At 45.3% G+C, this 25,989-nt stretch overlaps 1 protein-coding gene across 1 annotated transcript; it reads right to left on the bottom strand.

The window, feature by feature from the left end:
* Positions 1-1,334: 1,334 nt before the first annotated feature.
* Positions 1,335-24,570, bottom strand: LOC119707615. Its single transcript, XM_038152868.1, has 25 exons — positions 23,996-24,570; positions 22,172-22,270; positions 21,490-21,650; positions 19,959-20,083; positions 18,516-18,645; positions 18,245-18,393; positions 17,351-17,538; positions 16,958-17,068; positions 16,367-16,468; positions 16,167-16,242; positions 15,153-15,280; positions 14,334-14,533; positions 13,663-13,671; positions 12,425-12,429; positions 9,966-10,297; positions 9,003-9,163; positions 8,380-8,504; positions 7,333-7,462; positions 6,721-6,869; positions 4,909-5,096; positions 4,468-4,578; positions 3,815-3,916; positions 3,388-3,463; positions 2,926-3,053; positions 1,335-2,544 (listed from the first exon to the last, which is right to left on the bottom strand). The coding sequence occupies exons 1-25, from the start codon at positions 24,014-24,016 to the stop codon at positions 2,338-2,340; spliced, it is 3,213 nt and encodes a 1,070-aa protein (XP_038008796.1). The 5' UTR covers positions 24,017-24,570; the 3' UTR covers positions 1,335-2,337.
* Positions 24,571-25,989: the final 1,419 nt, after the last annotated feature.

The raw sequence follows: 25,989 nt of genomic DNA, 5'->3' as shown, positions 1-25,989 counted from the left end.
GTCTCATTCTCATCTGGCCTCACACCATTGTTCAGTGCTGTACGATGGAAAAAGCAAGCCTTAAATGCAGGTAGAGGTTTTATTTCTTTTCCGAAAGAAGAGGACAAGATGCGTCCCTCCACCTGGGATTTGAACACTACATGAAATGGGCTTTTTCCAGACCCAGCACAGAGCTCACCCAATACCTGGACTTGGAGGGATTTTGTTTTCAGAGATGCCCTGTGTTACACTTGTGCGACCCTGGATCCATCCTGGATCCTGGAACTGCAGATTCACAAGTACTTCTTCAACCTTTATTCCCAGTCCATGACAGTTTGTGGCAGTGTTAATGATTTACCACACTTTCCCTCTTGTGGACAGCCTTTAGTAGGAGGGGAGAAGTGAGGCAGGTTGAACACAACCATTTGTAGAAAGACATGTATAAAGAAATGCATTTCTAATGTCTTGTAATGCAATAAAAACTTCTTCATTGGGAACCAGTAAGTTTGAGAAAGGACCAAACCAAATAAGGACTTTTAAAATCATCAATTACCTAATATTTTCTTTTCAAAATACTTCCAATGCTTCTTTTTTTCCCTTACATTTTTGACCAGAAGAAGGAATGTATGCTGGTTAATAAAGTGGCACTGTGCAATCAATGATCTCAAGCCTTGAAACAATAAACTTTATCCATTTTTTTTGGCAGTGTGATGATTGTCATGGGAGGGATGGCTGTGTTGGGAAAGTTCCCTGCTCCTGGCATTAGCTTTTGGCACTGCCACAAATACTGCTGGAGGATGATGTGAAGATAAAATAGCAGGAGCCTTAGGGCTGTGAAAGAAACTGCTGCTCAATATTCAGATCCTTTTGCAAAATTTATTGTGCAGCATCTGCATCAGTTGGTAGTGAAGATCTCATCTCCAGAACAAGACAGACACAGAGCTCCTCGAGCCCAACAACACCGCCCCAGAAGGTGGGGCCTCCTCTGTCCCTACTCTTCATTCAATGAAAATCAATCCAGGCACAATCAGAAGGATGTGTTTCCCTGGTCACTGCTTTTTATTTCCTCATCAGAAAACTGTTAAATATGGAGAAGACCAAAAAACAGTCATGTCATATAGCAATGAACACAGATGTGAAGCCATTTTGACCAGGTTTTATAATGAAAATGTGAAGTATTCAGAGACCTGGAAAGAGAACAGAAGGATCCGTGGGTTTCGGGCTGTAAATCCCCCCGGCTAGTTTGGGATTTAAGCCAGCACGGATCCTACATGGACGAAGCAAAGGACGAGAAGTGCTCTTTCTCCACGTGGTTCTGATGTCCTGTTTTATTGGCTGGAAAGGGACATCTGTATCTGAGACCATCCAGGTGAAAAAAGAGACCGAATTCCAATCCCAAGGGACATTTATACCCACGGAATGGGAGGCGGGGACGGAAGGCCACAGCCAAGGGGACACCAGTGAGGAGGGGCAAAGGGAGAGGCTACAAGGGACAGACCACCTTACCAAGGGAACAAACCACCTGAGGGAAAGGGGAAACATTCATGTAACACAACACCCAGTGCAGCATCCAAATAACTATTCAGTGCATCACAACAGAGAACAAACAGTCACACATCTGGATTAAACTCCCTCTTCTCTGTCTCGCCAGTACCAGTCACTCTCAGGGCTCAATCCCACTGAATCCCAGTGTTCTCCAGGCTGAAGAGACACTGCACAGTCATTGCCAATGAAGGAGAATCTGCACTCTGGATTTGCCCATTCATGATTTCCTGCTGCTCTTTCTTTGCTCATTGCTTTCTTTCAGTGCTGACATATCCCTGACTTTCCCAGATTGTAAACGTGGGGGAACACTGCACATTGATTCTGCCTGCTGCTAGGCAAGGCACTCTTCTTTCACTGGATTAAAGAGCTAAACACTTCTGTTCCTGTGAACTGAAGCTTCTTCTCTGGGAAAGCTCATTGGCACGGACTTGTTGATAGGAGCAGATAATTTCGGTGTCAAAGCTCCGTCTTCTTTGCAAGTTTGCTGTACCTCTAGGCCTTCTAGAATCACTTCTGCCAACTGTGAAGTCCTGGTTTTGCCAAGAAAACAGCAGATCCTGTGTTTTCAGTTTATAACTGCGAGCTTGGAGGGACTGACAAAGATCTTATTTTCTCTACAAACTGTGTTTAATTTTTTTCTGCAGAGGAATTAATTCAGCTGGTATTTCAGGAGCTGGAGAGAACCACCAAGTTCATGCTGCACCCTGCACTGAAGGTGATTTTTTTGGTGGATCTATAGATTCTCTCTTGCTTAGTGAAACTTCTGGGCACTACAGCAATAAAAGAGCAAACTATGAAGTGGAGGGTTTGTTCTTACAGCCTAGTAACAGTCACCATTGAGCAGTTACTCTGCTGCAGGGCTGCCTGCCCCTTCTTTCCACGGTAGTTCAGGCGGTTGAACTCCTCCTTGACCTGCAGCATGGTCTTTCCTTTGGTCTCTGGCAGCACCAGGAGTACAAAAATAGCCATGGACACACAGTATGTCAGGAAAATGATGAAGCAGAAATTACCAAGACCTTCCTACAGGGAAACAAAGAGAAAAAACGTGTTCATAAACATTTATCTTGATTTCTTTCTCTTATGATGTAGAGTTTCTGGGTTTACTAAAAGAAGTTGGTCAGGGACTTAGTTGATATAAATCCTGCTTCAAATGACAACTGACAGTATTGGTGCCTCTGTCACTGCATCTGTGTTGCCTATGTCACTCTAACTTGTGTAGAGTTAGAAGCATTTTGTGGGTTTGCTACACTTCCAGTAAATACCTGGTTAAAAAGGAAGAGGCCGTCAGAACTGCAATTAACCGGGGCTCTGCTGCATGAAGTGTTGATACAAGGAGCATGCTCTGGGTTCAAGAGGGATCCAACTTCCTCTGAACTGAAACAAACACCCGGCTTTGCTTACCACAATGAAAGGGAACACCAGCCCAAGGATGAAGAGTTGGATCCAGTTTATAACACCATTAAAAACATAAGCAGCTGGTCTGTATGACTGAATGAATATTTCTGTGATCAAGGGGCATACTACTCCACCTGAAAAAAATATTGAAGGAAGAAGCAAGCTTAGAAATTTTGCAAGATGCTTTCGTACCTCAGACTTTATTTTGCTGCATAAGTTCATGGCTTTAAGTGCCCTGGAAGTGTCTGAAATGGTGGTTGGCTCTTCAGTAAAAAGGCGTGTAGGAATGCAATAAGAAATTAATTTTACCTCCTACCATAGTATGGAGTGAAATATTGACACCTGCCCTGAATGGGAATTAGGGATTCATGCCTGTGGTGGAACAGCTATGCCTGGGATCCCTCCTGAAGGCTGAAGTGAGGAAGGAATGAGTGAATAAATGAAACCATTCCAGTAGAAAATACCAACCTGGCCCAATGCCAAAGCTCATGATGAAAATAAAGACAAGTGCAACAGAGCAGTATGGTACCCAGAAAAAGGAGTCCTGTAGTAGGAAATGAAAAGCAAATAAAATCAGAAAATAAAATTTTATATATCTAGCTCCATTACAAATATTCATCACTACTAAGTATGTCAATGTTTAACATAGATCTATTTCCTCTGCTTTCAGAAATGTAATGAGATAGCCTTGGCAGTGATCTTGGTTGTGTAAAGCTAGTAAAGCTACTGTTATTAATCCAGATGTCCATGGCTGGGAACAGATCTCTATGAATATGATGGTTAGCCCCAAAAATACTTCTACTCACTAAAAAGTGATTTGTGGGGAAGGAAATAGTCATGAGATCTGTCATACAATAAAACATGGGCACAGCTCTATGCATCAGAGGGGTCTTACCTGCAGGGACAGTGTGACTGTGAGGAGCCCTAGAGCCAAGGCCATCACGGTGTAGTTTTTCCACAGCAGTGTCTTCCTCCCTGCACGCTCGATGAGGAAGCCCTGAAAGCAGGAGGAGATGCTGCCAGCTCCCAGGGACAGCCTGAGGGCAGCCACTGGTGAGCTGCCCCACCTCTGCCTTCACTGGCCCCATCTGGGGGCCTGAGCAGCACCAGGAGCCGCAGGGAGGAGCAGGAGCTGGGAGGTGCAGGGCTGCAGGGAGCACTGTCTGGGCAGAGGAGGTCAGAGCTGGTATCCTGCAGGCAAAGGAGAGCCAGGCAGGAGAGCAGAGTGGGAATGCTTACACTGCTGTGATTCCTACAGCCCTGGGTCCTACTGACACATGACATCTGCCCTTCCTCCAGGGGGGAACTCAGACCCTCGAGTCTGGCCCAGAATGCGTTGTGATTTTGACAGAAAGATTCTGAACTCTTTCCAGGAGCTCAATAGAATTGTCCAGGTTTGCAGGGTGTGGGGAGAGGGCTTTATCTGATCAGTTCCAGGGTTGATTTGCTGCAAAAATTTGACTCCTGCAGCTCCATTTGCAGTATTTCTAAAGATCAAAATGAGCAATGTATTACAGCAGAACAAAATTCAGCTGAAAAGCCACTTACACACAGAACTGTGGAGAGGATCTCAGTGGTCCCAATCCCCAGGGAGACATAATGGGTTTGAGCAGGGGGGATTCCAGCCTTTGTAAAGATACTGTATGCATAAGAGTAAACCTGGAAAGAACAGAAATTTGTGAAAGCTGTACACATGTGGCCATGTTTTTACTAGTGTCTGTCTTTTTGGACAGAAAATAACTAGACCTTAACAAAATAGAAAACCATCTTATCCTGACAGGGTAGTCCATAGAAACGCCTTCAGAAGACTTGCTAAAACACAGCTCTTGACTTATCCCGGGTCCCAAACATCCAGGGGGAAAGGTTGTAACAAACAGTACCAACAGATCCCTCCCTAGGGCACTGCTGCAGTCGCTCCCACCCCTTCAGAGGTTACCTTTGCTGAGGAGCCTGCCAGCCATGCAGGGCAGAGCAAAGCGCTGCACGTACCACATTGGCCCCGAGGAGCTGGATGCAGGAGACCACGAGGAGCAGGGTGATGAGCTGCCAGCGCACGGCTCTGTCCCGCAGCAGGGCCCAAACGCTCTTCGCCTTCTCGCCACCGATGGCCCTCTGCTCTGACATCATGTCATTGATTTCAGCCAGATGGTCCCCGTCCCCCCAGAGCTGCTTCACAGCTGCAAGGAGAGGAGGAGAGGTGACCAAGCTCACCAGCACAGACATGAGTCCAGAAGATTATTTCCTGCTCTGCAGAGTATCTCATTAGAACTTCATGCTCTTTTCTTGTGTGAACTTCCTAGAGATCAGGGCTCAGATATGACACAGGTCCACATCATTGCTGTCTGGTTTTACCCATAAATCCTAACATGACCTCACCTGTGGCTGCATTTCTCTTCACAGAGAAAAGCAAGACACAACTTCCAAAAGATTTTCTAGGATTCACATTCTCTGAACCTCAGAGAAAGAAAAAACAATTCTTATCTAATTTACTGCTCCTGTGTTTTAGAACATAGAGTGCATAGTAGAAGATTGTTTACCTAAAGAGAATTGGTAATTAAATTCCAGTGTAAGTGTTTTAATTCATTGACCAATTAAATCCACGTGTGTGTCAAGACTGTCAGCTGACAGTCACGACATTCTGTGCAGTTAAGTACTTGTGCAGTTTCAGTTTAGATGTAATGTAATACAGTGTAATGTAATATAGAATAATATAGTATAATAAAATAATTAATTAACCTTCTTATATCCATAGAGTCCACCTTGTCATTTCTCCCTTCGTCAGGGTTGCTTTAATTTCCAAAACTCACCTTTGGCCAATAGCTGCTGAACATCCTTACCAATCCTTCCCTGAACACCCTCCTGCTAAAGGTGCAGTTCTAGTGCACACTCCAAAACACAGACTAGATAAAATGACTCCTACATATAAAAAGTAAGTTTACATTCAAGGAGTTCTATCTTTTGATAGTTAAATACCTACTGCATTTGCAGGGAATGTCCCGACGAAGGCAGGAATGATGGATCTGACTCCATGTTCTCAGAAGACTAATTTATTACTTTATGATACTATATTATATTAAAGAACACTATATTATACTATACTACAGAATACAGAAAGGATACTTACAGAAGGCTAAAAGATAATCATGAAACTCGTGACTCTTTCCAGAGTCTGACACAGCTTGGCCCCAATTGGCCAACGAGTGAAAACAACTCACAGCAGAATCCAATAAAACAATCACCTGTAGGTAAACAATCTCCAAACACATTCCACACGAGCACAACACAGGAGAAGCAAATGAGAGAAGAATTGTTTTCCTTTTCTCTGAGGCTTCTCAGCTTCTCAGGAGAAAAATTCTGGGTGAAGGAATTTTTTCAGAGAATGTGAATGCCACAAATACCCACAGTGCATGTTCCTCAGTTGCTGTCAGTAGCTGCTGTTAGGGTTACTGAAGAACTGGAATGCTTACAGATACAGCACAGCAGTGCAGAGCCTCTCTTTCTCACACAGAGAAGGAATTGTATCTGTACTCTGACTGCTCAGGCAGAATCTGCATTGCTGGAAATACAAGCTGTGTGTGATCACCTCCCTTGAAGGACCCTGGCAGAGGGTAGGGACTACTAGTGCCAAGAGAGCACTAATATCCAAACAGAAGAGGCTGACTTTCATTTAAGCTGAAGGTGCTTTCAGAGCCAAAACACCAATTTCTTTTTCCCATCTGCAGCTTTCTTCCAGCTCACCTGGGGCTTTACAGTATTTTCCCTTTTTTCCTGAAATGAATGCTTTAAGGCCCATTTCCTTACCTTTGATGCATCCCTCCTTGTCCTTCTGGTCAATGAGCAGGTAGCGGGGAGAGTCTGGGAAGAAGGGGAGGGTGAGAAGCTGAACAAGGACAGGGACTGCATTGGCTGCCAGCAGAATGGGCCAGAGAGCCTCCACTCCAAGAACTTCTCTGGAACAAAAGCAGCAGGGTCAGAGGGGCTGAGGCACGGTGTGTGCTGGCCGTGTGGGCAGAGGCAGACACAGGCTCATTCCCCAGCCCTGCTGGCTGTGTCCCGGCAGCTCCCGCCCGGGAGTCTCCGGCAGGGAGTGCAGAGGGGCCTCGCCTGCAGCCCAGGATGCAGTGCCCGGCTCCTGCTGCTCAGTGCCGGGCACAGCAAGGCCACCTGTGTCCTCCTGTGTCCTGAGGGCTCGCAGGGACCAACAGTCCCAGCACAAACACTGAAGGAAAACCTGCAGGGGCTGATCTCTCTGCTTCTGATCCAAATAGGCTCCCTTAGCATTTTTACAAGATCCATGAGTTACCAGACTGGTACTGACTGCCCCAAATAGCAGCCTCTGGGCACAGGTGTGCATTGATATATGCATGTATTTCAATAACAGAAGAAATTGAAGAATGTTTCAGACTCTCTTACCTGAGACCCAGAGCAAATCCTACAAATTTTCCAAGAGCGGAGAAGGTAGAAGCTGTTATGGCAATCAGCCCACGGAGCCTCCGTGGGGCACATTCCCCAGCGTACATGATATGGACATTCTGAGTTAAACCTGCAGGGACAAAGGACTGTCAGGGCCACGCAAACCCTCGTAGCTCTGGTGTTTTGGAGGGGACCACTCTGGCCAGTGCCTATAGGGTTGGCTCTCAGATTCATTTTTATCTGTGCTGAGGATGTGGCTGCCTGACACAAAGCATGTGCCCCATACCATGGCCTTGGGCCATGGCTAAATATTTCACCAAGTAAGTATGGGCCTGTGGGAAATCTGTCCTTCAGCAGCCTGGCCTTCCCTTACATTGTTTCCTACAGCCCCATATACAGACAGGGCTGTGGTTACTCCCTCTAGTCTTAGATGACATTTTTCAGTGGCTATTCAGATGCCATGTGCCTTATTTTCTGCTTGAAACTACCAAGTTGGCAAATGCTGTACATTCTATTTGCTCAGTGAATTAATTAATATTTATCCTCTCAATTATTTTTTTTTCTGGTTAGTATTATCTTTATCCAATTGCTCAGGGATCAAAAGCACTGGCAGAATGTAACCTTCTGAGGCATCTGGAAATTGGAATTGTAAATTCTAATTGAGTTGCTTGAAAACCATTCCCTTCTCTGTAATGTGGAGGGCAGCATCAGCCACAGCAAAAAGCAACAGGAGCCACAGAGGCCAGTTCTCTATCAAGTGAGCATGCTTCCCTGAAATATTGTATGTTTTGGCTTTTTCACAAGTTGGCAGTACCTTTTGTATGGACTGGAGATAAAGATAGAAGAAAGAGAAACAGAGATGTCATACATTACTAATTTAATTATGTTTGTGGTTTCTAATTTAGTTAAAAATGCACTCAGCTATCATGCTCTTTGCAGAATGTAGTAAAAAATCTGTGATCTGTTCACTCAGGCTGGTGAGTCCTTGTGACCCTCAACCACTGCTCTTCCCACTCTTCAATACCACAGGTAGGAATGCCAATTTACCTCCACAGACTCCAGAAAATAACCTTCCAGCAATGATCATCTCAAAAGATCCACACAGCCGGCTGAATCCCATCAGAGCTGCACCCAGCAGAGCAGGGATGTTGGAAAGCAGCATGGCCTTCTTCCTGGAATTCATTCAAATTAATGTGAGCGTGAATACTGCCCTTGCCTCATTCCCAGCCTGACAGGAGTGGCATGACTTGTACATGGTTACAGACTCACTGCTGGCTTCTGAGATCAGCTGAAGTAAATGGGAAATGGCAATGGGGAAACTTGTCACAGACTGATCAGTTAGTTGAAGGTTTTGATGCCTCTAGTAGAGTCATAGCTACACTGGAGAACAAGTTTTGTGAGTGGTTGTCTCTGAAATTCTCTTTAAAATGCATGTACTTCTTGTGCGACCTTTCTGGACTGGATTTGTTTTGCACTGTATAAGGGAGAGGGTATGATTTTCCTTGTGATCATGTGATTTCCCATTCTGTTTCTTCACTATACTGGTCTTGCACTGGAAGCCCTGGGCTGCTGCCAGTGCCAAACTACAAGCAGTGTTTCTCCTGAGACACAGTTTCTTTTTCTGCAGTAGTGGGTGTGAACAGAAGGGCTGGTGTAAGCACTCCTCCTACCTTCCAAATCGAACACACAAGTACCCAGCAGAGGAGGAGCCCAGGAGCCCGCCGATGCTGTAGATGGACACAATAAGGGACCACATCAAAGTGATCATCTCTGCACTGGGAGAGGAGCCATATCTCTTCAGCCAGGTCTCATGGATGAAACTTTGGATGTACTTTAAAAGAAAAAAAAAAACCCCACAATGGACTCAGTCAACATGTTTTTGCATAATTGCACTGCTTTTTAATTCTCTTACCTGCTTATCGGTGTTTTTGATACATTTCTCTCAATAACCTTGGTTGAAATCTTAGCCCCAGTAGTAATTTTGCCATTACCATCCCTGGAGCTGATGTTTTAGCAATGAGATCCAAGGAATAAATGTAGCAATATTGAATATCAATTGTGAGCTCCAGTAAGGGAATGGTAGGCTGGTCTTCTGTTTCTGTGCTGAACCCTGATTTTTTCTCTCCCTGATCTTTTCCTGCCATTCCCACTCATCTGTGGTGATAGGATGAGCTCAGTGTCCTTGGTACCATTCAGGATGACAAACGCCACCCCCAGTTTTCTTTTTCCAGCTGCAGGTAGGAGTGCTGACCTCAGCTCTAGAGCTGCAGTCCTTCCCTGCCCTATTTCACCTCACAGCCACTTGGAAATAGTGTGGGTGGTCAAGCACATGGTACAAGGGATTCCCTGAGCAACACAGACAGGAGGATGCCCTGGGAGCAATTCAGCTCAGTAGGAGGAAAATGGCTGACTTTATGGATATGATTCATCCTTCCCTTTCCCCGTTCTGTCACATCAGACAGAAGTTCAAACCTCATGAAACACGAGAGCAGTAGCAGCTGCTCTTAGAACGAAGAAACCACGATAAGTCTAATTTTGAAAGCACGAGTAAAGTTAGCCATTACAAATAGAGGCATGAATGTCTGAGAGCAGTGAAAGCTTGGTAGCTCACTGTTTGAGCTCTCCATGCTTACCTCAGCAGGAGAATTGATAATGGAGACCTGCAATCCATAGTGGAAGGTTCCAGTCATGCCCAGGACAAAAGCCAGGAGAAAAAGGTTGTAGCTCATTTTCTTGCAGGAAACAAAACCAGCAAACAAACAGGTCCAGCTATCCAGACATGCCTCCAAATGTGCTGTACTGTCCTTGGGAGCTCCAACAATCTGAGCAATGGACACACCTGCCTCCTCCAAGGAGCAGTAGGAAAGCACAGCTGCTGAAGCACAGGACAGTGAGAATGCTGAGTGGAGGCAAAGCTCACAGATGCCTCCCAGAACCCAGTTACACACTTCAGTGCTTTGGCCATCTTAATCTGCACTGTCAAAGTTGTGGGAGCATAGTGCAGTGTGCAAAAGCGTTTTGTGAACAATTCCATCTATTTGTTCTTTCTCCTCCTCCTATCCCACTTGTTATCTCACCTAAATGAATATTTTGCTCAGTGACTTGGCTGACATTAGATAAACATTTGGGGATTGAAGGGCATTCCTGCTTTCATGGTTTATTCACCTTTTCTTAGAACTCTCTGATAGGAGGTGTAAGAATATAGAACTGCAATACCTGCACCTCAACCCCTCTCACTGCCACTGCTCCCTGTTACTGGGGATATTCTGGCCAGCACCAGGAGAGTGATGCTGCACCTCTGTGCCTGGGATATTTCATATTCAAACAATGACTGCCCAGCACTCACAAGCCAGTTTCTAATCAGGGGCATGTCATTGCTCGAATGGGCATCAAACCTCTTCACACCAACTTGCATGCAAAGGTAGTCATCCCCACTTGCAGTCTAGGCCTTTCCTGATGCTTTCTTTGGCTACTGTGGAAAAAGTTCCTTTTTATATAGAGAAAGAGGAACCTGAGATAATATTTCAACGCATCATTTTGTATGGGAATAAATCACACGGGACTCCACTTTCCTCAGGGTGGAAAAAGGCCATTCTTTATCCACATAACTCCTTTTTAATACAGTTTTACAGACCTCGTGTGGGACTCCAATTGGTCAGTAGTTTTCTTGCTAATTACTTTATTGGTTAGTAACAAGTTATTCTCTATTGATTGGTCACTCAAACTCTCAGTGTCTACACAGGGACAGTTGTTTGTACAAGATAGTTTTCAGTTTTCTATCTAATGGTGCAAAAACAGTTTATGCAGGTGTAAGTTATTTTTTTCACCCAGGAATAGATTGTTATGTTAACAAATTGCTCACAACAGGATTGCTTTCACATGGGAACTTGCAAAATGCTGGTTTTGACAAGGCCAGCCACTGATTCCAGGAGAGCAGGCTTGATTTTATTAAGACTTTCTCTATGATTTTTCTACCTTACTGCAACAATTTTGTTGTTTCACAGTGTCAGTGCTCCCTTTGGTTTTTATGAAGTTCTTGCTGTGTGGTTTGTCATTGTGGTGTTGGTCACTGGTGCAGCTGAGGGCAGCTGGTGAGCTGTGTGCTCCTGCCAGGGCTCTGGGAGTGCTCTGGCAGCAGCTGGGGACAGGAGGAGCTGTGGGAGATGAGTAAAGGCCACGGAGGAAAGCACTGATGGCAGTCAAAGTCCACGGACTGGTGCAAACTGGAGTGGGCTGGCGTGGACTCCCCGGGTGGTAGGCTGGGTAATCAGTTATCACATCCAAAGGAAAAGTTCCTGACTGCTCCCTGGAGCCTCAATCCAGAAAAGCCTTTTTAAGCCCTACGTGGCCAAGACAGACAGTGTCTGTGTGTCCAGCTGCTATCAGCTGACTGGTCAATTGTCTCTTTAAGAGTAATGGCTGAAACTTCAAGTCTGTGTCCATATAATACATGGCAGATGCTAGGAGAGTTTAATGCCAGTTTTAAATCCTGGCTGTAACATCTTTAGTTTTATCCATAATTTTTGAAGGGCAGTGTCCAGGATGGTTCTGTTAAAAGGCTTTTACAAGTTATCCAAACAGCTCAGGGGAAAATTCCCTCTCCAGGTGAGTGGCTGTCCTTGGTGGTTCCCCAGGCTAGGATGCTGTGTGTCCTTGGAAGAGCCCCCAACACCAGCTGGTTGCAAGTGAGAGCTAGCTTGTGCAGAGGAGCAGTGTTTGAGGACAGCAGCAGTACCAGTTTTCTCTAGTGTTGATGGTTATTAATCAATCTACTCGTGCACAATTATTTGATTTGCAAACAGTAATATCAGCTGTGAGTCTTTGAGGATCACTTTTCAAGATGGGGTTTTGCCTAACACTTCATATAAGAAAATGTGAGCAAGTGTCATAGATCTCTCAGCTGAAGGTGTTTTAATTCAGTATCAATTAACCAACTTGTTAAATGCTTCAATTAAAATTTAACAACTTAGACCAACTGAAATGTAACCACTGTTTGTGTTTGCTTAATCAGTTTATAGACCCCTGATTTCAGGCCACAGTCAGAAAAAAATGCTGGAAGTTGGAATTAATGTTTTCTGCCACATGTACTCACTGGCTCTAAAAGTCAGGAAGGCAAATAAATGTGTAAATGTGTATTATTTCTGACCAAGCCTGTTTCATACTGCCAGGGGCAGATGGCCTCTGTCCTTGCAGGGCTCTGGGAAAAGGCACAGTCCTGACTCATGGCAGTAGCCACAGAAGTGGCCAAGCTGAGGACCTCTGGACACTGGAGGACTTCTCTCTTCTCTGACCTGTGTGCTCCAGGCCTCTCCCTCTGCCCGGGCAGTCTTCTCAGCCCTACCCTGCATGCTCCCCCCTGATCCACTTCTCTTCTTCACTCTTTGCTTCACTTCTGTCTCTTGTCCTTCCTCTGGTCCTCACCAAAGCAATTACAGAATATTTTGCCACCTTTATGATGGTAGTGGCAATTTTCCTTTCACTTTGCTTTTCACTCTTCCTGTCTGCTCCTCACTGCTCTCTCCAAACTATAGTAATGAAAAGTATCTCTTCAGTCTCCAATTCTATGGAGTCCTGCTCTTGATTGTCTTGTCTCAAAATCCTGCATACTTCAAAATCTCAGTGTTTTCCAAGAGCAGATGTAGCTGCTCTTGCTCTAATGTCTAGATATTAATGACTTCTAAAACAGCACCAACCACAAAGGAAGAAAAGTTTACTTTTATTTTTTATACATTATAAACTTTGGGTAGTGAAAGAGTTCTTGCACAGACTCCTCTTCTGAGAAATAGATCTGCTGCTCCACTCATGCCCAACATGACAGTAATACACTCCAGAAATGTTTACAGTCTTTTTATTCAAAAATGCTGCATTTTTCTTTAAAATATAGTTTAAAATACACTGAAAGAAACTTTACCTACTCATTTTGAAAATGCACCTGTTCTTCCTCCTTGTAAACATGAGCAGTGCTGTGACTTTCATACAAAGTCAAAAGAAAAGAGGTGTCTTGATTATGACTTTGAGAAGAAACTGGGAGAAACTTATCAGTCAGGCCAGTGCCTGTGAAAGGCCATGGTCAGTGAGGAGTGCTGCCCTGGGCCGTATCAGGGTAACTGAAAAGAACCAATCTCACAGCTGGGTCTTTGCCAATGTGCTCTGTGGAGAGAGCTGCAGAGAACACTGTGGTGTCACCTGGAGATGCACATCCAAACCAAGCTGCTGCCACGCCAGCTCCTCACCACGTTTATCATCAGCACGGGTGAGAACCCCACGAGATGCACCAGCAGTGTCCATGGGAGCAGGACAAACTGCACCAGAGAATTACCTGGGCTTTACAACATACGACTGGAAGACAACAAACAAGCCATGAAGAAAACCAGTCCAGAATAAATAGTCTGCAAAACAATGCCCAAAAGTCTGTTGTATAATAAGCCACTTAGCAAGTACTAGAAGCTTTCTTTCTAATCCATCTGTCACATGTTTTTATAGCTGAAAATAATTAACTGCTCACTATTGCTTAACAAGTAGGGGTCTATTTGAAATCACTTAATAACAGAAACAACGGGAGCACCAAGACATGGTACTGAAAATTTCATCTGGTGTCTGAAAACAGAATTTAATCGCATTAATTTCTGTGTTAGAAAGCCCAGATTCAAGGGCAAGGAAAGAAGGACTTCTGAGATGGAAGTTACTGTTTGGAGAAATTCTGAAGAAATTTTCTAAAGCATTACATGGTGTTGTATGATGATAAGAGAATAAGGCATCATTCTGTCAGTCTCTGAGACGGATTCTAAAACATGCATGAGTTACTCAGTACTAAAAGCTGAGAACATATTATTGAACTTTTGCTTGGATTTATCAGTTCAAGTGTATGTTTTCAAGGTGAATTTAAGAACCTAAGAGTAATATATTGCCCCTAACTTCTCTCTTTGTGTCCCTGCAGGGGCACACAGCCACTGCCGAATTCACTGCAGAATTCCTCCAGATACCATCTTCCTTTCTTCTGCTACAAGGTGGTGGTTTTGATCTCCTCAGGGCCTTTATAGAAACCTCCACGGGTCTTAGTTTTGAAGTTCCGTTTCCTGAACTCCTCCGAGATTTCCAGGAAGGATTTTCCCTTTGTCTCAGGAAGGAAAAACCAAACGTAGAGGGCAGTGCAGACACAGACCACAAGGAATGGGATGTAGCAGAAATGTGCTAGACTTTTCTGAAGAGGAGGAGAAACAAGACAGTGTTGGTGGCATTATAATGACAAAAAGGCCACTAATCCCTCTCCCTGCATAGTCTAAAGTCACCCAGAGAGTATTTCTGTGAATCCTGGTGAGGGCCTCACATGCCTGGATGCAAGAGCTCCTTAGCATAGACTGGGAAATTTGACATAGCAAGAACAGTATTTTAAAATGTCTTTTTCTGTCTTTCTCTCTATATATAATTTTATAGCATGGGGGCTCTCAGTAGGAAATAAGACAGGAGTGTATATTGTGGAGTTCTGCTCCCTTTTGCTTCAGCAATCATCTTAAGGAGTAGTGCCAGGGTCTGGGAAAGGGAAATTAAATCACATCATCAGTTCCAGCTGTTCTCAGCTGAGGACAGAGGAAGAATATTGATCATCCATCCCTCAAATGATTCCACTCCCAACCTCAAATCAGAAATCACCAAAGGGAACAGAGAAAGTTTTGTTTAAAGGAGTTCTGGCCACTGTCCCCATAAAGATACTTTTCAAAGAAGGGCTGTCTTGCTGCTTGCAATATTCTCTGTTCCTGGTCACTGCCAGAGCCTCTCCCTTGCACAGAGCACTAAAGAGCTGCTTTGCTTTGGGAACGCACCACGATGAACGGAAAGGCTGTTCCCACCAGAAACAGGTTGAACCAGAGCAGGGAGCCACAGATCATGTAAGCAGCTGGTCGGGACATTTGATCAAAAACCTCTGTGGGCAGAACTCCTGTTACACCAGCTGGAAAAAGAAATGGCAAGAAAGTTAATAATGTTGTTGACATTACATTAAAAACAAGAGAATACATCTTAACAAGAAAACCCAACAAGAAGAGGTCAATTTTTAGGTTAAACATTAAGGGACTGAGTAATTATTCAAACTTTCTCATGTTAGAATGAACTGCCAGGAAAAGATTTTGTAATCCCCATTATTCTTACCAGGACCCAACTGTGAGAAAGGCTTATAATTAATTCAACTCCATGGCACTGTAGGGACTGGGAGAAGAAATTATTGCCAACTTGTGTGGCATGTGACACTGGCAGCTTGGTTCTATTCTTACCTGCCTTCCTTCAAACTCATGTGAGCAAACAGAGTCTCACATCTCTATATTCACCATGCAAACATCCACAGCCTCCTGTGTGCTGCCCACCCCCAGAAACCAGTGTATTCTGCCACAGAAGGGCACATTAGTAGCTAACAGATAGACGTGGAAATTGTGCTTCCAGGTATCTGCAACAAAATAAGCAGATGGCACAGCCAACAATTTCTAGGATTAAAGTGAAGCATTAGAAATTCTGGTTTACAGACCTAATGGACTGGGCAGCAAATCAAAAGCTTGTCATCTATTTAAGACAAGAATCACTTCCAAGTGCCTTGGCCTAATAGCCAGGATGACTGTGAGGGAAAATATGACACAAAAACAGGCACAGCCTGGCCCTGCACAACACTGGCTGACTGGGGGCACCAAACCCCTGTGACACAGGCAAACAGCAGCAGCAGAAACTGCCTCGCTCCTTGGAGTATGCTGCAGCTAAAGAGGGTCTGAGAGTTTCCATAAGATGCCTGCACACATCTCCAAACCCCTGCAGTACCCAAAAGTTTCACTGAAAACACTGAGGGAACTGACCTGGTCCGATTCCAAAGCTCAGGATATAGGCGAAAATGCAGGCCATGCTGAGATAAGGCATCCAGCTAATCTGAGTCTACAGCCACAGAGACCAATGGAAAACCAGTGAGGGCACTTATTTGCCACCACTGAACACCCCAGTCATATAAAAGGCAAAGCCCAACTCCATTCCACCTAAGTAATTCAGTGAAGTTTGTTACCTGCTGGCTCAGAGCGACCATGAAGACAATGGCCCATCCTGCCATGAAGATGTATCCCCCCAGCAGCAGCGGCCTCCGACCAGCATAGTCTATAATCATGTTCTGCACCAAGTGACACAGGGAAATAAAGCAAATTATTTAACCTGGGTTTATATTTCCTGCCTCTTTCCTCTTTACCTTTCAATTCTCCATGCCTAGTTTGCTCTACAATAACTTTCAGGATGTTGTCTGCTTCATAGCAAAAAAAAAAAAAACCAAACTCAAAAGAAAGTTCTGGTGGCAGGAGTCAGGCAAGAAGGGTGTTCAGGGGAGATGAGAATGTCCCAGCTGCACCTGAACTCTGCCACCATCCATTTGAACACAAAGCAAGAGTTTCACTTGTTAGAGATTTCAGGCAGTGATGGCAGTGCAGTGTCTGACCAAACACCTCTGCATTAACCCATCTGGCTGGGGGTGCTGCCAGACAGCCTGGCTCCCGTGCCTAAAGGGCTTCCTTGGCATGAAAAGCAATGTAAGCCCCAAGCTTGTAACGAACAGCCTCCTCCCTGCCAGCAGAGGCTGCATGTCACCAGAGTGCACTGAGAGTCTCACACAAGTGACAGACGTGATCAGCTCACAGCTTCCCGTGCCGATTACAACATAGGGGATTTTGTCCTCAGGAATTCCAGCCTCTTGGAACACATAAGCTGCATAAAAATACATCTGTGAAGAGAAGAAAGGAGAAAGCAGTAAGGGAAGACATCTGAAAATACATCCCATCGTTTTTCCTGAAGGACCGTGCAGAGTGACCAAGGCGCTGTCACACAGGCTCTTTTGACAGCATCCTTCTGAATCCTCCCATAATGCACAGGTGCCTTTTGGGAACCAAACCCCTGTCATGTGACGATCTCCACAGGCAGAGAGACACTATTCATTCCTCTCCTGCTGCCAGAATGTTGAGCCCGAGAGCCCCCAGGCGCGTCCCAGGACACACGGGCTGCTCACCGAGTCGTTGCCGCAGAGCTGCATGGCGCTGCTCAGCACCACGATGCTCACCAGCTGCCACCGCAGGCCTGGGTTCTGGAACAGCTCCCACGGGTTCTTTGCTCTCTGGCCTTTCACAGCAGCCTGCTCTGCCAGCATCTCTTCCAGCTCTGCACTCAGGTCACTGGTGCCTCTGAGCTTCTGCAGCGCTGCAAGGACAAGGCAACCTCTTACTCCTGGGCTTTCTCTTCAGTTCGCTGCTCTGCAGGGTGAGGGATCGAGCTGCAGAAAGCTTCAGGACAGAGCCTGTCATCATGCTGTGACCTTCACAGAGTTCATCAGCTGTGGGGCAGCCACTTGAAAGATTTGGGGGAAAGAGAGTGCGAATCCCTCACCATCGTATGACAACTGAGTATTTCCCAACATGCCACTTTAGCAGCCATGCTTCTGACTCAGATCTCAAGTGCCTTCCCTGGGGAATGCAGGCAATTAAGATGTTCTTGGTACACAGCACATATTTCCCACAAAATAACTCCAGCCACTCCATGCATATGAGGATTTGTATGCCACAAATCTAACTAAATCCTTTAATATGAATTGGCTTCAGATTTGATCCTGAGCTCTTCAACCAGCATTTATTTCACTTCATAGTTACAAAACATTTGCCATTGTGAACACAAGTCTTACCTTTTGACCCTATTACTGTAGCAAATAAGCCTATTGCAGGAAGATGCCTTTCAATTCCCACAACAGATCAAATATATTTAAGATTATAGAATGTCCTTTCGTTTGGAAGGAGGAGATGATCATATTTACTATCTGATATGAATCTTCCTACATGTAAAATTTGTGGCACCATTCCAAATATGTTTGGGCTCAAGTCTCACATGTTCCGTGAAGTCACCCTAAACCCACCAGAGATGCAGGATTCTTTGTCTCCACGGTCAATCAAGAGATATCTGGGACTTTCAGGGAACCAAGGCAGAGCTGTGAGCTGGATCAGGGCAGGAACCACATTGCTTGCTAAAAGGAATGGCCAGCTCTCCTCCCCTCCTAGGAGCTCCCTAGAGAAAAACAAACACAATTTACACAGGATTTTTACAATCTGCCAAATGTGGGAGGGAGGGGGGAAGGAAGGGAGGGAAGAAGGAAGGATTTAATGAGTGAGCTTCTTGCTTTACCTTACCTGAGTCCAACAACCTGCCCCAGCACCAGCCCCAGGGCTGTAAACGATGCAGAGGTCAAGGCCACAGCTCCTCGGAGCTTCTTTGGGGCGCTCTCTGCCAGGTACATGGGCTGAATGTTCATGCTCACACCTGGGCAAGGCAGACAAATGCTGACCTCAGCTTGTGGGCAGAGGAGACAAGAATAAATGCAGGCAGCACCTCTCGAGGTTGCCAGCTGCACTCTTCTGTTGCAGGCCATGTGATAACTAATCTACCAGGGCTTGTTGTTCAATTCAGTTTCACTGCAATTTCACCCTGTCCTTGTGTAACTAAACACACATTTCAATATTCAGCAGCAGCAGTGGACAGCGAAACTGGCACCTTTCAGGGCCTCAGCCCTGTGGTCTTGTCAGCACCAAATCCAAGGTTATATGTAATGTTTCCCTCGACTTCCCCCTTTTGAGGGGAATATGGTATTTTAGGTCCCTTATATTGACCATTTCCTGGGATGAACTTCTACAAAAGCTTTTGCGTGGGTGCTCCTGCTGGTGAGTGAGTGACATTCTTACAAGCAGATAGGGATCCATTTTCAGCCCAGATTTTCCCTGTGCACAGAGATGCTTATGTGTAGTACAAAACCCCCCTGCCTGTGTATGCTGTAAAAGAAAGCCCTTAGAAGCAAAGTATAAAAATCTGTATATACAACTTCTTAATTCACTTACATGTGTCTGGTCAGCCTAAAGGATTAATTGCTTTAATATCCTGAATCATTCCTACTTAAATTTCTTCTAATTGTTACCACCTTCATCCTTCTATGTTTCTTGTGAAAAATGTGTATTTTATTATTGGCTTTTCACAAATATTAAAATGAATATTACATGTGCTATGTTAGAAAGTTATGCTGTATTAATTTTCTTAAGTAGTGTTTAAATACAGTTTTAGGTTATAACATAATGTTAAAATAGAAACTATGTATGTGAGATATGTTTTTTCAAGAGAAGAATGAGGTACTCACACTGAGATAGCAGCCACAGGACACCTAAATCTTTCAGAGAAAAAGAATTTATTGCTCTCTTATCAGAAGTAACTAACTTCTTCCTGCCTCACTCAGCCCTTCTTCCACCTTCAGAGGAAGAAGCTGACACTGCCCAGACAGAATCCTTTGTTTGAATGGAATTTATGCATCATGTATGAGGTGTATGAATATGCAACAGGCTATTGCTTTTAAGGGTTAATCCTCTGTAAACGTGTGTCCTTTTTTGGGCTTATTTTGCCCAGAAAGAGGTACCTGGACTATCCATAACTCTTTGTTTTTATTGTCTCATATTGTCCTAAATCCTAAATATCCAAATTTTTATTACTCTAATTATATTACTATCTTTCTAACAATTTTATTAATATTAAACTCTTAAAATTTTAAAAACAAGTGATTGACATTTTTCCCATTTCTCCTGTTGCCATACCTGCATTCACGCCAGTAAAAAATCTGCTGAGCATAATCATTTCAAAGGATTTGGCCATTCTGCTGCACCCAGACAAGGCTGCAGCGATGATCACAAAGCCATTGTTGAGCAGCAGGGACATCTTCCTTCCGAGAGAAAAGACAGTTGTGAGCACACGGGTGGCAGGATCAGCTCTGGCATCGACCCTTCCCTGGCAGGTGCCACCTGCCACGCCTGGCGGCTGCAGCCCCACCACAGAGCCTCCTGTGAACCCAGCCCTGCAGGAGGAGTCCCTGTGCCACCTCAGGGTGTCCCTGCCGTGCTGCCTCCAGGCTCTCTGAGGCCACCACCAGGTTCTGCCCCAGCTTCAGGGCTCTTGTGCCCACACACGGTTTCCATGTGGGTGGAGAGGAATATTCCTTCAGCAAGCCGTGCGCATTTTGGTCTGAAAGTGCTAATTTGTTGAAACGGGCATTTTTCATGGAATAGTGTAATCACTGTGAAACTTTGTCAGAAAGTTTTCGTGTGTCCCAGGAGAAATTTCTGCTGAAAACCGGGGGGGGGGGGGGGGGGGGGGGGGGGTGGGAAACCTCTATTGACCCTTACTGTTATTATTGCCAGAAATTCTCTCTAGTCCCTGCTCACTGCCTTACCAGTCAGTATTTGTTTCTCTTGGTTATGATGGAATATGATTTTATTCCAAAGTAGAACAGGGTGAAATCCCAACAATTTAATGGATTAAGGAAGCCATATACTTTCAGGTCTTCATAACCATGAAACTAGTAAGTCATGGGACCTCAAACCATAATGGGGCCTCCTTTATCATATAAGAGGAGCAAACCAAAGTGATAGCAGATAAAGGAAAATCTTGGGGTCAAGAGACAGGGAAGGAAATTCTAATTTCCAATTCGTTTATGTACTTTATGTTGGTAACACTGGTTGGTTTGGTTTTGTTTATTTTTTTTTTCTGAAGAGAGCTGGGGATAGAACTGTGTATGAAAGATGCATGAGGTAAGACAGATACTTTTCAAAGACTCCAGCACAGAGGAAAATATCCCACTGTGGAGATTTAATCAATACTTCCTGAAATATTTCAGACCAAAGTGTGGATACACAGCCTGTGAGACAAAAGGAGCTGGGATGCACCCACTGCTCTTTGTAAGCACCCTCTGTTTTCCTGGTGTCATTCCCACAGTTTATTTTGAAGACAAATCCTTGGTCTGATCCATTATCATTATGATAATCATTACAATATCATCCATTATGATATAATCTCATTATGATTTCCCATTAAAAAGCATGGCAGAAAACTGGACACAAAAGTGATAGGGATTATGTAAGTGGGTACTGTGGTAAGGAGTGGAGCTGAAATCCATGTAGCCCCTCAGCTGGGCTGGAATGATGAGAGGGCAATGTGGGGAAAAACAGTTCCCCGTTGAGTTTGGAGGTATTCATTATTTTTAACCACGGTGGGTATTTTGCTGTAGGGATCCTAATTCCTCTGGGACTAAGGGAGGCTGCAAAGTTTAAATTAAACTCCAGCACCTCTTACCTGCCCAGCATGATGGCCATGGGCCCGGCAGCCACGGCCCCAGTGAGGCCTCCCAGAGGGTAGGCAGAGACAGTGAAGGACCAGAGCAGCAGCACCATGTTGCTGTCCAGGGGAGCGCCCATGCGCTCCAGCCACGTCGTGTTCATGAACCCCTGGATGTACTGAGAGAGAAGGACACAGCTGCAGAGCCACCGGAGAGGGGAAGGACACAGAGAAATGCTCCCTTATTAATAAATCTATTTCTCCTGTGTTCATGCTTCCAATCTCCTCCAGCTCTTACACGTGGTTTTAGCAAAGAGTTTAGGGTGTAAAACTGTTGCTGTTGAAAAGTTGCAGTTGGTTTATATCTCTATGTGGTTATTTTTGATAATTAAAAATTGATTTCATGGGTCTCACTTTCAATCTAAGGGCAAAAACCAACTTCAAAGGATGCAGGTTGGAATATTCTAGAATTAGATTTTGCTAAAGCAGTTGAAAGAAAGCTTTTGAATAAACTCTTGTGTCATTCGGTCCTGCTCAAGGATGGCTTTTGACAACAAAGTCCTGTGCTCTGGATGTGAATTACACAGAGGGAACAACACATCCTTGCTTTCTGTCCCTCAGCAGCAGCCTGCAGGTTTCCAGGGGCACCTCTCTGCTCCCAGGGTCTGTCAGGGCAGGCACTCACAGCAGCAGTACTCACTGAGGCTGGGGCGTTGATGATGGAGATGTTGTAACCGTACTGGAAGGTGCCTCCAATCCCAGCAGCACATATTGTCAGGATCAGGATCTTGTTCTGAAGCTGAAGGAAAGGGGCAGACAATGGATGGCTTCCTCGTACAGAGTAAACTGATTCAAAAGGCATTGAGGCTGTGAGCCGGGGGGTTTTCCCATGGCCATGTATACCCAGTGCAGCTGGGATTCCTTGGTCTGCTGTTATTTCCATCCTTTCATGGTAATAACACATATTTTAGATTAGAGTGTCTTTCCTGTGATGCTGCACTTGTTGTACAGAGCAGACAATGTTAAGCAGCCTGTAAATGTGCACTCAGCATTATGAGCATTGTGAGATATGTGGCAGACAGCAGGTTCAGGTCTCCCTGGGACATTCCTGCACGAGTACTGCCACTCGCTCACGTTGCCCAGTGTCAGCACTGCTGAGCCTTGGGAAGCACGGGCAGGGGAAGGGGCTGCCTCGTGTGGCATCACAGATCAGTGTTGACTTTTTGAAGGGTGCAGAACAAGCTGTCCTGGCTGGCCCAGCTCTGCAGCTGACAGCTCACTGGCAGGCTGACAAGCAAAACCAGACAGCTTCTTTCCACCGTTTTGTGCCTGCGCCTTTGGTTTCCCCATCTGTAGGTGAAATCCTGCGGCAGGGAAGATGTGCCCTGAGGGAGTCTTGGGACTGGGAGCTCTGTTCCACATCTCAAGACCACTCCGAGCACGCTGGGGCCCCCTGGTCTTTAGCCTGACACCTCCTGCACAATGTTCTGGGTGGCCCAAGGCCAGGATGGCCTTTGCCAGCCCCTGCTTAAAAACCCTGCCACTGGGAAAGCTCTAGTGTCACATAAAGAGCCCATGCTCAGGCTCGGCTGTTTGCCAGTCAGTGCAGGGCACCTCAGGCCAGATTGTGTTTTGCTACATGAATATGACCCCAGTGACCCTGGGAACTTAAATAACCCAAAGCTGAGGACCTCTTTCTGCTTTACCTGCTCAGTTTCTTCTTACAGAGCCATCCACCAAAGAAAAGGAAATTTTGGTCTAGTCTCACAATAAGCTCTAAAACCACAAATTCAAATAATGTTGGATTTTTTTCCCTTTCCTCAAAGTGTTTTCTTCTAAATAACTTCCATACCAGCCCAAGACAAGATGTCCTCCAGGACAGAAATAAACCCAGACTATTCCAAGCCTGCAGCAAGAGGAGACTGAGCTCTCCTGTCCCAGCCAGCAGCAGAAACACTTCACTTGCACTCTCCATGGCCACTCCACTTCCCTGTGCTGTTACTGAGAACTGAGCTAAGGATTGGGCACCTCATATCTCTGCTACTCCTCATTATCCTCGTTCTCCAGCTGAGAGAGTTTCCTCTCCCTACAATAGCACATTTCTTTTTCATTTACAATGTCTAGGAATATACCACTCCTTCTGCTCATTTCCCTGCTTTCATTATAGAATACATCCCCTATCAATTCGTGTGTCACAGAGCTCTTCAGTGAGCATGAGCTAAAGCAGAACGGTTTGTTTCTCCCTTCAGGGGCCAGCCAGCAGCTCTGTGCTCAGAGCTGAGCTGTATTTGCAGAGTGACCTTCCCAAGCCTTCCGTAACGCCCGGCTGCTGCAGTGTTTTCCCAGGCACCGTGGTGGTGTGCAGCTGCCAGGAGAGCCATTACTCTGTCAGCTTTATCCCAAGGGCTGTCATGAACTGGAAAAATAATTCTGTGCAAACCTGACAGCACTTACACAGCCTTATAAAAATCCAAATTAAAAAAAAATAAATCTGTCAATAAGAATAGTAAAATAGATGTTTTACCAGTCTCTGCAGCTTGTTCATCCTCTTTCGTAGGTTTTCCTCTGTCTGCCAAGCCTCTGGTACTCTCACGGTGCTCTGAAGGATTATTTAAATCTCCAGCACAGGAATGTGTATTTAGTCACCCATTACGTTAGGATAAGACACTTGATTTGGCAGGTGTTTTGCCAGCTGATTTACATTCCCAAAACTGAGCTGCACGTTCATTAGCACGATGGTTCAATTCGTTTTGTTGAAAGTCCATGCCAGTCCAGGGAAATGATTCTCCAAGATGCAGATCTGTCTGCACGCTCTTGAAGGCCAGCGTGGTTTACAGCATCAGTTCCTTCTCAGAGCACCTGGCACAGCTACCACCATCACCTCTCTGATTAGGTGCGATCAAAGCAGAAGCGAACCACAATATTTTCCTGATTGTATTTGTCCTGGAACACAAACTGAGATCTGAAAGACAAACCAGACTCTCTCCCTTGGTGCCATCAGTGACAGGGATGAATGAAGCCCGAGCCTTCCAGCCCTGGCTGTGCAAGGCCTTTCCCATGCTCCCCTGTCCTGGTGACAGGCAGGCACTGCGGCTGCGGCTGGGAAGGAAGGCTGTGCTCCTCCTCCCTCTGCACAGCCTGGCACACAGCAGACAGCCACCCAGAGCTCCTGTCAGGAGCAGCAGACAGCAGCGCCAGCCTTGCTTCTTTCTCCAGAGCAGAGAGGCACTGCCTGGCCGCGGGATGTGGCATTCACATGCTCTGAACAGACAGAGAGAGAGAGATAATTCTCTCTCACAGGATTTTTCCTAGAGAAGCACAGAGAGAAGAAGAGAAAACAATTCTTATTTCTACCTGCTGCTCCTGTTGTTTTGCACATGTAGAATGTGTTAGGAAGGTTGTTTACCTGAAGGGATTTGCCAATTGCATTCTGCTGAGGATTGCTTTGTTTCCTTGGCCAATCACTCAAAGCTGTGTCCTGGCTGTCTTGAGACAGTCTCGGGTTTTCTTTAGTATTCTTTAGCATTCTTTGTAGTATAGTATCTCTTTAATATAGTATAGTATTAATGTAATGTAGTATAGTTTTAACAAAGCAATTGTTCAGCCTTCTGAATCAATGGAGTCAGATGCCAACCATTCCCAGATGTTGGGGGTGCTCTGCATTCGATAGTGGGAAATGGTGAATCCTTACAGACCCTAGAGATGGAGATGGAGGCACATTGCACTGCCAGCAGTAACATTAAAGCTTCTGCTTCACAAAATGTCTGGCCTTCAGGAGTAATCATCCTTTTAACTTCCTTTCATCCTGCAGAGTGAGATTTGTGAGGGCCCTGACAGATTTCAGAGAGTTTGAAATACTTGAAATGTTTTTAAATGCCCCTTTGTCCCTATTCAGGTTTTAGTGCACCTGAGCAGAAATATGAGCCTGTTCCACACCACAGAGGTAGTCTCTGGTGAATCTGTAGCCAGGGATGTGGTGCTGCATCAGCTGCAGCCACTAAGTGGCAGGAGAAGTACAAAATTTGCTGTGTGAGGCTCTGAATCCGACCTGCCAGCACTGTGCTGCCTGTGTTATGTGGCAGGGGTTGGCTGAATGCTTCCAGCAGCTTCCCAAACAATAACTGGGAAACAGACGTGACTGCACCAGTCAACAGCACTGCTGGAGAGTTTAGGCAGTATCTATCAAGAACAGAAATTAATTCAAAAATGAAAGCTCTTGTTCCCTCATGCTGTCTGCTCTGAACTTGTGCCAGCTGCCGGAGGTGAGGGAAGTCCTGTGTGTGGGCAGTGAGATGCTGGGGACAGTGGCTGGGGATCGTGGGTTTCATGAGCTTCCTTGTTCCAGAGGGGGCATAAACTGGATGTTGCTGTGGTGAGATCTATGTGCAGCTGGCTAGCTGGGAGCTCCAGAAGTCATCCTCTATCTTTTCTAGCAACAGCTGCCTCGATGAGGAGTGAAGGGATAGATATTTTTTGTCTGCACAGCATCTGTCTTACTCGTGCTTTGGTGCTGAGAGG

Source organism: Motacilla alba, chromosome 15 (assembly GCF_015832195.1).
Source record: "Motacilla alba alba isolate MOTALB_02 chromosome 15, Motacilla_alba_V1.0_pri, whole genome shotgun sequence".
Lineage (NCBI taxonomy): Eukaryota > Metazoa > Chordata > Aves > Passeriformes > Motacillidae > Motacilla > Motacilla alba.
Note: the sequence above shows the minus strand (reverse complement) of the source record. Positions and strands in the feature narration are given on the sequence as shown.